This window comes from Trachemys scripta, chromosome 9, assembly GCF_013100865.1.
Source record: "Trachemys scripta elegans isolate TJP31775 chromosome 9, CAS_Tse_1.0, whole genome shotgun sequence".
Lineage (NCBI taxonomy): Eukaryota > Metazoa > Chordata > Testudines > Emydidae > Trachemys > Trachemys scripta.
Genome location: NC_048306.1, coordinates 22,939,342 through 22,954,731, shown reverse-complemented (window position 1 = coordinate 22,954,731; position 15,390 = coordinate 22,939,342). Strand labels below are relative to the sequence as shown.

The following is a 15,390-nucleotide window of genomic DNA, read 5'->3' as shown; positions in this document are numbered from 1 at the left end:
GTAACACAAAGTCATTATTAACTGGAAGGGACGCAGCAATTGATTTCATATGGATGGCTCTGAGCCCAAGTTTTTGATTTATTGTTCCTCTACTTTTACTTGATTCTTAAATAAAGCCCCTTCAGAAATTTCCTAAAAGCTGAATAATGATGTTATATCTGCATGGTGACTTTATGGTGTATAAATTAATCATGGAATCCATCAATGTGTTACAGCCACCTCTGGGGTGACAGTCATTAGTTAATTAACATTATTCCGCAATTCGGCACAGAAAACACTCTCCAAGTGAAACTGCAGGGAACATTTTGGTAGGCAGAAAGCACTTAACAAAAAGTCATTTGTGTTACTAACATCATCCCTACTCTAGTCCAAAGTGCTTTGTAATGTAATGTAATGATACGGAACCACCAGGACCTTGGTTTTGTGTTTCATCTGAAAGAAAGCACCTCTGGCAGCAGGGTGCCTCCTAACTGGAGAGGGTGTAATATTTGTAATGGAATGCAAAACTACTCAGAGTTCACATTTGTTCGCAAACTTAAAAAGCAAAATACCTTGCTTCAGTACATGAATTCTTTTGAGCAAAGTGGACCTATTTTTCCATTGAAAAATAGACCAGTTGTTCAAACTGGCTTTGGCTTTGCTTCAAAGACATGGGGGAAAATGAGCTTTGTCAGATTTTCTTTGTAAACTGACACATATTGCCTAAAATTTGGGGAAAAGTGAAATTGGGGGGGGGTGATATTCATGTGAAATATAAATTGTGAATTTGCACACCTCCACTGCTACCATCTTGCTGTGACACTAGTTCTCTCTCTCTCTAGATATTTTATATATATATATACAATATAGCTTCTCCTCTCCAGAGTATCTGAGAACGGACTCTAAGCCCTGGTCTACACTAAGGGGAGGATCGATCTAAGTTACGGAACTTCAGCTACGTTATTCACATAGCTGAAGTCGACATACTTAGATCGACTTACCATGGTGTCTTCACTGCGGTGAGTCGACTGCTGCCACTCCCCCGTCGACTCTGCTTGCGCCTCTCGCAGTGCTGGAGTACAGGAGTCGACGGGAGAGCACTTGGGGTTCGATTTATCGCATCTAGACTAGATGCAATAAATCGATCCCTGCTGGATCATCGCTATCTGCCGATCTGGCGAGTAGTGAAGACATACCCAGAGAGAAGAGTGCCCCCTTCTCTAAAACCATTTATTGATTAACCAACACTGCTTCCTGTAGCACCTGGATTCACAAGTAGTGCCCAGGCCTGACTCTCCTTAGCTTGTTAGGCCTAGTGCGATCCCTTTGCAGTGAAGATTGCAGGAAACCTCCAGATCCAAACATCCGTGAACTCTAGAAAAGCTCAGGTCTGGAATCATATCTGAACTCTGAATTTTGTATCATCTCTAGAAGTTGAGTAACATGCGGCAACTCCATGATCTCAGCACACAGTGCTTCTTTCCTGAAAGGCAGATGGAGAAAGTCTGTGACCCCAACAGGGAATGCATTAATAAAGGCACAGGCACATTGAGTATGTCTTGCTTGACGTCTGTTCTGTCCGTACAATGTCAGAAGGAAAATCGACCCTGCACTCAGCAGGTGTATTTTTCTTCTGCTCCATCCCAAGTTAATGGTCTGGATAATAACACTTGAGCACAGGGGTCAATGGGGCGGGGGTAAAAAAAAACACCCAGTTTGCGCTGGCAGGCTGACTTGATATTGTAGGCCATACATGGGTTTGGAATGAGGGATATTAGACTCACAACTCTTGGCAGTGCCAAGAAATACACAGCTAAAATTGGCAGCTCTGGGATGAGTAATGTACAAACACAGCCTGGAGTGTTGCAAGTGTTCAAGCACTTTAGAAGTATGTTGAGTAAACGTGAATCTGTTGCTATGGCAACAAAACAGAGGGGAGATCGTGCTGCCTCTCTGTGACAGCTTTCAAATTCCAGTGCCTGGTTAATTTGAACTGTGCTCACTTCAGTCTAGAACAGCTGCTCAACATAATGCCAGATGATGCAGGAGAGAGTTTCCCTCCACCTCTTCAAATAACGATTGTGGAACAAAGCCAGAGATCTCACTGGGCCAGTTGGAACTCAGTGCAGGTAGAACTCAGATCCTCCTGTTTCAGAAGCATAGGCCTCTGCTAGTTGAGGTAAAGGAGAAAGGCAGTTAGTTGTTAGCAGCATGGGGTCTGTGACATATAATTTAACAATGCTGGTTCTATCCAGTAGAAGGCAATGATACACATGCACTTTAGCCAGTTCAGAACTAGTACTTCTATTGTCATAGGAGTGCCCTGTATGTGAGAGGTCAGGAGATATGCAAATAGTTAATAGACAAGGTGCCAGTAGATGACACTGAAGAATACACAGCTTTGTTGCTGGCTTTTGTAAAACTAATAAATATTCTTATTGTTAGGCACTGCAGATGGCTTCTTGAGCCCAGCTCTTAACATCCATAGCATATCACCCAAGAAACTCAAAGTACACCTTTAACTAATGAATCCTTATCACATCTGTGTGAGGCCCCCGTCTGTTACTAGAGAAGGAAAGTGACTTGACCAAGGCCACTCAGCATCAGAACCAGGACAAGAGCCCAGCAGGTCAGTCTCATAGCCCTGTGCTCTGCTGGGCCACAACGAAATAGCATACATGAGAACTAACCTCCGGAGAGCCAGTTGTGATAAAATAACTGACCTGTGCCTCACCCAAACCGTTTCTGATGTGATAAAAGTGAGATTTTGACTGGGCTAGATTTTAATTTATATGCTGCCACTCCATTCTTCATTTCAACAGAAACATAGTAGCTCCGGGGTACCATGGGAGAGACTGTTCTGTGGCGTTTCCAGCCCTGATGAAGGCAGAGAATACTCGGAACTTTCCTTGTATTCATCCAGAGATTCAAAAAAGCCTGGGATTATTCCAGGAGTTTCTTGTGAACTAGACACAAGTCTGAACCAAGATACTGGAGCTTTGACTGTTTACTTAAGTTTTAATTTAATTTGGAACATAGGGAAGGGAGGGTAACTTTCCAGAGAGAAACCAGTCCATGTGCTGTATGAGGACTTTGGAACAACCAAAGCGTAGACAGCCTCCTGAAGAGTCCAGCTCAGGTATTACGTGACACCCAGTACATACAGGCACAGGACACTGTGGGAGTGTTTAGTCAGTTCTCTATAGCAGTGCTGTGGCCAAGTTGCATGCATTGAATAAAGCTGCTTGTCCTACACCCTATTACTGAAGCTTAGCTTGCTTACGAGTTAGAACATCACAGAGAGCCTTCATGTGTGCTGTATAATATAAGTAACACAAGTTATATAATAGCATTCTTGGGAAATAAAATGTTCACAGGAAAATGGCATTGCGCAGAGATCTGGGACTTGCTATTTTAAATCCTGAACCAGTGCCAAAATATCACTCCTGGTCTGAGTGAGCAATGAGCGGTTAATGATCCATGTCTGTACCACAAAAGGACTAGAAGTGAATGTTAGACACTACAACTAATTGGAAAATAGCAAGTATTTTTCAAATTTTTTTTCAGGTTTTTCAATGAAAAAGCAATGACCAAACATTTTTCACAGATACAGCTGTAAAATAAAAAAAAATGTTTTTAAACCTCAAACTTTTATTGAAAATCATTTTTTTAGTTGTTTTCATAATAAAAGGAAAATTTCATAAGAAAATAAATTTTTCAGTTATGAATTTTCATTGGGAAAAGAGTTTCAACTGAAAATTTATGACCAGTTCTACTGAACACCATAGGAAAGATCCCGGCAGCTCCCTGCCGCAGGGAAATATGCAGGCACAGAGGAGGCAGTGGGGGAGTCCTTTTGGGACCTGGCAGTGGGTCAAGTCTCTGCCACTTGGAACGCTGGTCTCTATAGGTCTAGAATTGCTGCCTGACTCATGCACTAGATCCCACAGCATTTCAAAGCCTCCCTTAACCTTTGTGGGGAGGGGAGTTCATCAGAGATTCCCTGTGCTGCCCTGCTTGCCTCTCAGCCCTGGTCTACACTATGAGTTTAGGTCGAATTTAGCAGCGCTAGATCGATTTAACCCTGCACCCGTCCAAACGACGAAGCCATTTTTGTCGACTTAAAGGGCTCTTAAAATCAATTTCTGTACTCCTCCCTGACGAGGGGATTAGCACTGAAATCAACATCGCTGGGTCCAATTTGCGGTAGGGTGGACCCAATTCGACGGTATTGGCCTCCAGGAGCTATCCCAGAATGCTCCATTATGAATACTCTGGACAGCACTTTGAACTCAGATGCACTAGCCAGATACACAGAAAAGCCCCGGGAACTTTTGAATTTCATTTCCTGTTTGGCCAGCATGGCAAACTCAGCAGCACAGGTGACCATGCAGTCCCCCCAGAATGTTTCTATGCTCCCCCTATCATCTCTGTCCCTGAGGTTATTGCAGATTAGAAGGCGAAAAAAATGCACTCACAATGACATGTTTTCCAAGTTCATGCAGTCCTCCCGCACTGATAGGGCACAGTGTAATGCATGGAGGCATTCAGCGGCAGAGGCCAGGAAAGAATTGCTGTGTATGCTTAACGCCAAAAGTATCGTGCCTTGCTAGTGATCCTGCCCGAGCCAGGTTGCTGTGTCACATGCACTCCGCGCTGTGTCAGCCTGGGGCGGGGGCATGACCGCTTTGTGAGCAGGAAGGCCATAGAGATAGACATTGCATTAGGTAGCTTCTGTAGCTAGAGAAAACATTCCTGTGCATTCGGTAAAGTCTGTGGCAAAAAAAGAGAAGCCCTGTAGCGTAGTGGTTATCACATTCACCTAACACATAAAAGCCCCGTAGTGTGGTGGTGATCGCGGGCGGAAACAGGTCACTGTTCCTTTTTCTGACTCCCCTCCTGCATTTTTAGTCTTAGAACAGACCACGCTGTGAAATTTTACTTTGAATGATATCAATTATGAGTTAAATAATATGGAAGCTCTCTCTAAGTTATAGTCCCGGGTTCCTTACCCTTTCAGCTGCTCTGATAAATTAACATTTTTTGTTAGGGGCAGGGGGAAATTTTCATGAAGCCTTTTATAGGGACTAAATGCTATCTAGGACTCTGAAATAATCTTAATGTGGCCTATAGAGTGCAATCCTTCGTTCTGGATTTGTCATTCCACAAATTGAACTGCTCCTTACTACTATCCAGGCTTTTTGAGCCATGAGAGCAAGGGGCAGGCTGGGGTAGGTGCGACCGCACAGTAATCCCGACTGGGAGAGCAGCCTGAGGCAGAAGCCTCCAGCTCGCATGATATTCCAGGCAGGACTGAATCTCCATGAGACGAAACTTAAAGAAGAGAATGACCTGGAGTCACTCCCATGCGGTGCTCTAAGAGGAGGATAGCTATGGCTGTCCAAGCACCCCTGATCGACCTCACCGAAGTCTGCCAGCTGAGCGGGGCTGAGCAAAACCCCGGCTGGCAGGAGCTGGTGGACGGAGCCCCAGATTGGCAGCGGGATAAGCCGCTCAGCCCACTGCTGGTCTGGGGCTCTGTCTGCCAGCCCCGCTCAGCCCGCTGCCTGCCTGGGGTTCTGATCATCCAGGCAGGCAGTGAGCTGAGCGGAGCCAGTGGACGGGACCACGGAAAAAAGGTGCGAAATGATTGTCTGCCGTTGCTTTCACAGAAGGAGGAAGGGAGGGGGGGCCTGACGACATGTACCCAAAACCACCCGCGACAAAGTTTTTGCCCCATCAGGCACTGGGCACTTAACCCAGAATTCCAATGGGCAGCAGAGACTGCGGGAACTGTGGGATAGCTACCCACAGTGCATCGCTCTGTAAGTCGATGCTAGCCATGGTAGTGAGGATGCGCTCCGCCGACTTAATGCGCTTAGTGTGGACATACGCAATAGACTGTATAAAATCGAATTCTAAAAAATCGACTTCTATACAATTGACCTAATTTCATAGTGTAGACATGCCCTCAGCTCCCAATTACTCAAAGCTTAAAACTATAACTAAACTGAGTCTCTTAGTCTCTCTGTCTCCGAGTCAGGCTGTTCCCCCACACTGAAGGGGATGAGCAGCCCTGGCTCATCACTGACCCAGCAAACTGCTTTGCTATATCACCCCATGTAGAAGCCTCCGATTGGCCTTAGCAGGAGTGTCTAGACCATTCTGTTCCTACTTGGACTCCAAGCATGCTGGTAAATGGGGTCAGAGGGCTCTGGTAGCCATTATGTTGTAGTCCATAGGGTAGGACCTCGTAGAAGCTCAGTCCAGAATTCCAGGAGTTGACAAATGCCAGATGAGGATTGCATAATGATCTCCAGAAACAAGCACTGTCCGGAGCACTTTTTGCACATGGGAGTGCATCACTGGAAGAATATCCAAGGAGTTATGATACTTATTTCCATGTTTGATAGCCTCATGAGGATTGCATTAGCAAAGATGTCTTTCCCTTATAAACCAGAGATAGTCAAAACATTACCCTAGGTATAGCCTGATGCACCTTAAAATGGGATGCACAGCCCAGTGCTCTCTGGAAGGAGAGGAAAAGCTGAACAGTTGTAGGTTTATAGTATATTGCTACTGAACAGTAATTTCTTTCCATCTAGCAAGGAAGATAAGAGCCAAAGCATAAATATTTCTAAAGTTATGCCAGTTAGGTCCACCCCGTATGCCCCTGGCAGATTGCCCATTCTACCATCTTATTGCGGTGTTTGGGTAATGCTATTAGAAGCAGAACAGGTGATTGGCTAGGGCAGCAAAATAATTTGTGACTCTGGTATAGGGTTGGGAAAGAGATTTTTCTAGTTTGCCAAGAGCCAGCGTTGTATCTCAAATGGATTTCCAATCCAGACTACCTTTTCTTTATTGAATTAGAGCCTGACCCAAATAAAACAACTTCAATACAGCAAAAGGATTTTGTCTGAAGTCAGTGAGTGAGAGACATATCCTCTTGTAGCCATAACACCTCAGATTAAGCCTGGTCACTTCATGGATTTGAGACTTCCACAAGTAACCTACTTGCTGCTGGGAGTGATGTCAATGAATTGGTCAGTTATGCTCTTCCTGCTAAGTCAATATGAATCCAATGCTTCTGAGACTGCTGTGCTGCTAGAGTTGCCGGTGTTCAGATAAGATATAAAACCATTTATGGTTATCCAAAAACCCACAGTGCTATTCCCAAGGATTCTGGCCACACTCCACTTTGGGTAATTACATTCAGACTGCCTGAACTTTAATTGAGGTAAGACATCCTTCCACACTGTCTATCCTGTGTGGTGTTGATATGCATTGCTAAACAGCTGCCACTAGGGTGACCAGACAGCAAATGTGAAAAATCGGGACAGGGGGTGGGGGGAAATAGGAACCTATATAAGAAAAAGACCCAAAAATCAGCACTGTCCCTATAAAATTGGGACATCTGGTCACCCTAGCTGCCACATTATGCCACAGATGAGACTGCACTTCAGTGGAAGGTGATTCCTTTACATACCAGTGGCTTGTAATGTGCTTTGAGATTTTGGGGGGCTGAAAGGGGCCAGGTGCATATAATAGTATTAAGACAGTTTTAGGTGATGCATTAGTCTCCTTGCCCCAAAGTGTTGGCTATATGCATCAACTCTTCGCAGATGCTCTACTGCAGGGGTGGCCAACCTGTGGCTCCAGAGCCACTTGCGGCTGGCTCTTCAGAAGTTAATATGCGGCTCCTTGTATAGGGGGCTGCTGGCGTATTACTGTGGCAATGTACATTGGTAAATTCTGGCTCCTTCTCAGGCTCAGGTTGGCCACCCCCGCTCTACTGCATTAACTCTAGTCACATCTCTCACTGAAGACTGCTGGAGCCCTCCCCCAACCCTGGTCTCCCCCCCCTAAGATGCTGCATGACTGCTGCTTTACTGTATCATGTTTTGTAAGAACATTTTATCCCACTGGGGTACCTCTGAAAGCCAGATGTTCCCTCTCAGCACGGCCTCTTCTTTTTTTAAACAAACATTTTTGAGCTGATGTTATTTTTATTCAGTTCCCTCTGTGAAACTCCTTAGGACAGAAATGGCTCTTTGCTTAGCAGAGTCACATCAGGGGATAGGGGGAGGTACATATATATATATATTTTTTTTTTTCCAAATGTTTGACCTTGCAACCTTAATAATGATATATATATATACACACTTGAAAGTTAGGAAATACCTGAATTAAGTTTGCCTGGGCAACCTTAATTCAGCCCCCTTGTGCATATGCATTATGATCCAGTCTTTAGTTACATGATCACACGCTATTTTTTCCACAGGACCCCTGCTTTATTCAGTGCACAGGATGGACCTGCTCTGGGGGGTGAATCGGGGTTGTGAAGTAAAGGAGACTTTCATCTGCAGGACTCCCCACCTCATTTGTTGTAGATGATGAAAGGTGTGTGGTGAATGAGGCAGGGATTACAGGAAAAGGAAAGGAGTTCAGTTACCATGGTGATGAGCATAGTTTAGACACTAGACAGATAATAAAAAGTGCCTTCTTGAGGAAGACCATGCAGTGTATTCAGATTGTATTTAAATTGCTACCTCTTTGGGGGCCGGAACCTTGTCATCCTACATGACTGCAAAACAGCTAACAAGCTTTTGGCTCTATACAAATAAATATGCTTTTTTATTGTTATTATTCTTTATTTTATTATTTTATTATATAAAACAAGGAGGGTAAAAACTTACTTTCCCCTGCATTCTCAAAAAGAGTGTTATCAAGAAAAGAGAGCAAGTGTTTCAATGAGCTTAGAGGTGTCTTTCCCTGATAACCAGTTTATCCCTGGCTGACCTCATGGATGGTAGGGACATTAGTGGTCCTTCTGGTGGAATGTTCCATTAGAGAAGAAATACTCCCTCTCTAATCGAACATCCCACCCATGTCGATGTCCCATGATTTATAATTCTCAACATACTCTCTGCTACTGGGTTCTTAAAGCTGGAAATAGAGGTGCTGAGCTGTTTAGGGTAACTTTTTCTGCCACCCTTATTCTCAGTTAGTAGTGCTTTACTCCGGAAGTAGTATTAATGATTCCAGGATTTGTCACCAGGCTAGAAATCTGGCATCTTTCCCCAGCACAAAATTTATTGAAAAAATAAAAGACCTGTCCCCAACACACACACACACACACACACACACACACACACACACGTACACACACACACACACACACACACATTCACTGGAGGCCTTACCCTTCAAACTGACAAGGAACATCATTATAGTCACTTCATTCACGTGGCAGATAAGATTTCTCTGGTTTCCAGGATTTGTCACCAGGCTAGAAATCTGGCAGCTTTCGCCAGCACAAAATGTATTGAAAAAATAAAAGACCTGTCCCCAACACACACACGCACACATACACACACACATTCACTGGAGGCCTTACCCTTCAAACTGACAAGGATCATCATTATAGTCACTTCATTCACGTGGCAGCTAAGATTTCTCTGGTTCAGACAATAAAAAATGATGAGTGTTCCGAAGAGAGACACACTCTTAGGGGTGTTAATAATAGGCTGTATGCTGAATCCATGAATCATAGAAATTAGAGATAGAGGAGACCTATTAGGTAATCTCATCCAACCCTCCAGCCAATAAATGATTGCTCCCTATATACTCTCCATGGCTTTGTCCAGTCCAGTTTCAAATGGGGTCTCCATTATTTCTCTTACTAGACTGTTCCACTGTCTACTAGACATGACTGTTAGGTAGTTTTTTCCTGATATTCAGCCTAAATTCTCCTCTGCTCTATTTCAGCCCATTACTCTTACTCACTTTGATTTTTGGCTGTGAAAACTGGATATATGTCCAGTTAGGAAAATCTTGAATCTCTTGAGTAAATGTGAAAACTGACGAGTGTTTGAATAGCAAGGAAAGGAAGTGAAACTTCAGTGGAAGCACAATTTGTGTTGCTTTCTGTCTAGGGTCAGTGAGTGGTAACTATAAAAAAGAAATTGCATATAAAAAAGCAGAAGGCAATAAACAGAGCTGCAGTGGTAAACTGAGTGCAGAGCAGGTGCTGGTTACACTAACTGGAATATATCTTTCTCCCACAGAAAATGAAGCCCATAGTCCAAAGGAGACGCTCCACCTCTTCTGCCATTAGCAAAGCTCTCAACAAGTCCAAATCCCATTCCAGGTAAGGAATTGTCTCCCCAATATCCTAAAAAAATCAAATCAAATCGATTTGCTAATCCATGTTTTAATTCAGCTGCCGATACCAGGGGCCATTAGTGTCTGGACAGACCTCCCATCTGGAGGGGTTCCAGTTTCCTTTTTGGAACATGCTTTAAAAATGTGATGCTGAAAACATATAGTGCCAGACTGTGATCTCACCTACACAGATGTAAATCCAGAATAACTCAATTGCCTTCAGTGGAGTCACTCAGGGCTTACACTGGTGTAATGCAGGTCAGGATCTAGCCTTTACTGCCTGGAAAAGCAGACGACGTTAAGGTGAAGTTTGTATGCCAGTAGCCAAACCACACATATGATAAATATTTGGTTAGTCATCATAGCCTGACTGTAATCTCTCTGGAAGCCAAACAACAGATGGCCAGTGAGTCCCTTAAAAGAAATCAGGAATTTTTACTTAAAAAAAAATGTCAAAAACCAACAAAGAACAAAAATTCCACTCCTCCATTTCACTTTCTCGTCCTGCTCTAAATGAGATAACCCCTCTCTCAGCTGCTCTGTGTAATTCCAACTGGGAAGTCAATGAATGTTTGCCTGATGGATTCATTGCTGTTTAGTCTGCCATCTAACCAGCAACGGGCAAGAGTATGAGAAGCCGAAACAGAGATGTCCTAAGAAACTAAGTTACTGATGTAATGGAAAAATAGACAGAAGCAAACTTTGGAAATAGAAAGCTGCCCAGAGCAGACCTCACTTGAAGGACTCCTCTGTCCTTGGTTATTGGTGCCAGTGATGTGCAGCCATCGGTGAAAAACAGCATTGGCAAGTGTCAAAACAGAGTCTCTTGATACAGAGAAGCCCTTTCGGGGCTGGGCTTGCTCCTGCTGCAGTCAATTGCCAACTTGCTTAGGAGAGATCAGGGTCAGGGCCCACATGGGACTTTCACTATAATCACAAGCAGTGGTTTGAGTCTGGAAACTCTTAATCAAACCTAGAAAATGGGAAGAATCAAAATGGCACCTGGATGAGAGGAACACACAGAGACAATTATTCAGTCGCCCAACAAGAGGGGAGGGATGGGCAGCGATACCAAAGGCGTAAGCTTTGGAAGTGAATGCAGGTGCTGTGAGAGAGGGTGGGTTGGCAGCCCTGGTTAGTTATCCTCAGAGCCATAGGCACTGACTTCTGCTCCAGTGGTGGGAGCTCAACCCCCCCTTTGCCCTTGGCCCCGCCCCCACTCCACTCCTTCCCCCAAGACCCCAAGATTCCAAGTCCGCCCTGTCTCTTCCCACCCCTGCTCCACCTCCACCCCACCCCCATTTCACCCCCTTCCCCAAGTCCCCACCCTGGCCCCTTGAGCATGCTGTGTCCCCGCTCCTCCCCCTCCCTCCTGGAGCACTGCCAAACAGCTGTTTGGCAGTGGGCGGAAGTGCTGGGAGAAAGGGGGAGAGCAGGAACACAGCGTGCTCAAGGGAAGAGGGGGGAGGAGCTTGGCTGCTGGTGGGTGAGGAGCACCCACTAATTTTTCCCTGTGGGTGCTCCAGCCCCAGAGCACCCACACAGTCGGCGCCTATGCTCAGAGCAGGTACAGTGAGGAAAAGGGCAGCCCGAGCTCTCTGTACCATTCCACCAATGTGCTTCCATGCCCAGCCACTCCAGGGGAGAGATGGGAATTCAGTGTTTGTGACCCATTCTGTCCTCGCCTTCTCTGCTGAAGCTGTCAATACAATGGTTGGTTTTGAGCTACGGGCACATTTCTGCTAGGGACTGGACAGACTTCTCTAGACTAATTTCATACAAGTCACTTTTCAGATGGTAACAGTTTTCATTCGCTACCAACCTGGGCGATATATTAACTGGTGACCTCATGTGAAAAGCTCCCTTTCCCACTTACATGGTCTGGAGCCAACCAGTGCCCACACTGACTTTAGTTTCTTCAGATATAAAGCACCCAGACTTCCAGTGTTTATAGTCAAGTATGAACACACTGACCTTCCAACTCTTGTGCTGAAATATCAAGTGCTGTACAGTAGTCAAACCTCACAGCCCTTTGATGGGAGAATAACCACCTTAGAGCTCAGGCAGTTTCTCCCCACCCTGCACAGTGTAACAATTAGACGACAGATAAAGGAATGTCATGCTCTTTCTCTGTTTGGTTCTGATAACACTCTCATAAATAACATTGCTGCAGTGATTTGTTTAGTTAAAATAAATATTTGTTTAAAAGATAAAAACTTAAGTGATTTACATTTTGCACCAAGCAATCCTTTCCAAGAGCAGCAGTTTCCTTTCGCCCTGTATTTAACTGCTTGGGAGTAAGTCCTGCTTTTGTGAAATGTTCAGACGGAAGCCAATGTTTTAGGGTGGTTTAAAATAAATGGCAGAAATACCATCATCTACGTCTCTTGCCCAAGTAATGTGGTCTCAGAAATGCTTTTGCTTCCCTCCCTCAACCATCCCCTTCCCCCCCCCCATATCACACTGACTCAAAAAAGAGAAACAAATTCTTGACTTTATTTGGCTGGAGAACATCTTTGCAAGGGGAGGGAAGCTCTAAACATTTCTCATGATGTATTGCCTCAGAGGAAGCTGGTACAATGCCATCTCTACTTGGGCCACCAGAGCATTGTTGAATTTTTTTTGTATTTATTTATTTTGTTGTTGCTACTCTTCTGTTGTGTTTACCAAACCTTGTAACTTCTCCAGCATTAAGAAATCACTGCTGAGATCGTTTGGTGTTCCTGTCTCCACTGCTCCACTGTCACACAGGGGAAGCTTTCATGGGCATGTTTTAAAGTGAACTGATCTTTTCACTTGTAGAGGCAACAGGCTTATGTACTTGTCGGTGAGCATAAGCGAGCCAGGCTGGGACAAGCCACAGACTCCGGCCTGCAAGAATGCAGGTGTTCGGGGACTCTGCGGGTGGGATTTTCAAAAGCAGTTCGTGTTGGCTTAGCCCTGCTCCCATTAAAGCCAGTGAGCGGCTTTACTCTTGAGTATTGGCAGCAGAGTTAGGCTGTTGAAAATCTCACCCTATAAGTACAAAGGTTTGTTCAGTATTGGGACCACTCACACTAAGGTACTATTCAACAGGAGTAAAGATGGCAGAATCTGGCCTGTTGTGCCCATCTCCCTGAAAACTTTACATTTACAACCATTTCTATGAGACTAATAAATCCAACTAGGACTGATTGTGTACTCACACCACCAAGGGTACTTCGACCTTGCAGACAGTCTGGGCAGAGCACTTGAGCATATTCAGTAGAGGCAATCCCACATACTACAGCTAGGGTAGCAGCAGAGAATGAAGATCTGTCCCACCTCTCTTACTGATGATTCTGTGACATTCTTCACAACGTGCCATTGCTGCATTTATTACTAAATCACTAGAGTAGGAGAGAGCATATGCAATTCATGCTTGAGAATTTTGAGATGGAAAGGGAAAAGAATAATAAGATGGTGGCGTTATTACATTTTGCTTGTTTGCATGAGTAAGGAATCGAGTTTAATCCCAGCAACTGCCTGCTGAGTGCAATAGAGATATAGCAGCCATTGTTTCTTTGGCAAAATATTGCACCCAAATCAGCCAAAAGTAGCAACAAAAATAGTTGGATTACAATAACAATAATACTTAACTCTTATATAATGCTTTTAATCAGTAGCCTTCAAAGTGTTTTTATAAAATTATAGCTAGATCTCTGAATCAGGCGCATGGAACTAGACTAGTATACACAGTAAATATTCATCCTGCTACAGCCCAGGCATGGACAAGCAATTTGGTGTGGATGGAACTAGCATTGATAAAAATGGAACTGATCAACTACACTGCAAATTTGCCTGCACTCCCTGCTGATGAGTGACCTCATGCATGGATCTCAGCCCCTTTTCCACTTATAGGATCACAATCTGAGATCTTTACTCAGATAACAATACTCTTGCCCAGTGATGAGCTGCCAAAATCTTAACAACTGGTTCCCTATAAAAAGTTCTGATTTAAGGGATGTGCCACAGTATGTATTTTTTGTACCATTAGGGTTACCATACGTCCGTATTTTCCCAGGAGGAATTTCCTCCCAGACGGCGATTTAAGAATCAAAAAGCCTGACATATCCGGGAAAATACGGATGTATGTTAACCCTACCTAAAGTTCTTTTTTAAAAAGATGGGCCTGAACTAAAAATGAGCTCCGTTTCACATGTGTGGGTCCCCGCCACTCCCTGGGGGTGTGTGCACATGTGTGGTTCCCAGCTGCTCCCTGCCCCCCTCATTGAAGCAGGTGTGCAGGGTTAGTGCCCTGGGAACTGCAGGGCACCAGTGGACATGGGGCCGGCTGCAGACAGGGGCGTGGGGCAGGGCTAGCTGGAGGCAGGGGGTACGGGACTAGCTGTTGACAGGGCAGGGGGTGCGGAGCTGGCTGGAGACCGGAGGGTGTGGGGTTGGCTGGAGGCAAGGGGGTGTGGGGTTGGCTGGAGACGGGGGGTGTGGGGCTGGCTGGAGGCAGGGCAGGGGGGTGCAGGGCTGGCTGGAGACAGGGGTGTGTGGGGCTGGCTGGCTTCAGGCAGGGCCACAGGGGGGTGCAGCAGGGGTTGGTTGAAGACAGAGAAGTGCGGGGCTGGCTGGCTTTGGGCAGGGGGGTGCGGCAGGGATTGGCTGGAGACAGGGCAGGGGATGCGGCAGGAGCTGGCTGGAGACAGGGGGTGTGGTAGGGTTACCATATTTCATCAAGCAAAAAAGAGGACGGGTGGAGCCCCGCCCCTGTCCTGCCCTGCCCCCGCTCCACCCACTTCCCGCCCCCCTCAGAACTCCCAACCCTCCCCCCCCCGCTCCTTGTCCCCTGACTGCCTCCTCCTGGGACCCCTGCCCCTAACTGCCCCCCCCAAGACTTCACCCCCTACCTAAGCCTCCCTGCCTCTTGTCCCCTGACTGCCCCCTCTGGAGACCCTCTCCCCATCCTAACTGGCCACCTAGGACCCTACCCCCTACCTGTGCCTTGACTGCTCCAACCCTTATCCACACCCCCACCCCCAGACAGACCCCTGGGACTCCCACGCCCCATCCAACCACTCCCCACCCCCTGACAGCCCCCCCCCCAGAACTCCCGACCCATCTAAACCCCTCTGCTCCCTGTCCCCTGACTGCTCCGATCCCTCTCCCCACTCCTGCCCCGACAGCCCCCCCCCAGAACTCCCAACCCCCCCCACTCCTTGTCCCCTGACTGCCCCCTCCTGGGACCCCTGCTCCTAACTGCCCTCCAGAACCCCA

General features: G+C 45.9%; 1 protein-coding gene across 2 annotated transcripts in view; it reads left to right on the top strand.

Moving 5' to 3' along the window:
- The window catches only part of LOC117883053 (rho GTPase-activating protein 20-like), a 66,986-nt gene that overhangs the window by 19,867 nt on the left and 31,729 nt on the right, over positions 1-15,390 (top strand). For both annotated transcript variants that reach the window (XM_034782006.1, XM_034782007.1), the window contains exon 2: positions 10,050-10,132. In XM_034782006.1, coding sequence (XP_034637897.1) covers positions 10,050-10,132 — 83 coding nt within the window. The remainder of the gene's footprint in view (positions 1-10,049; positions 10,133-15,390) is intronic.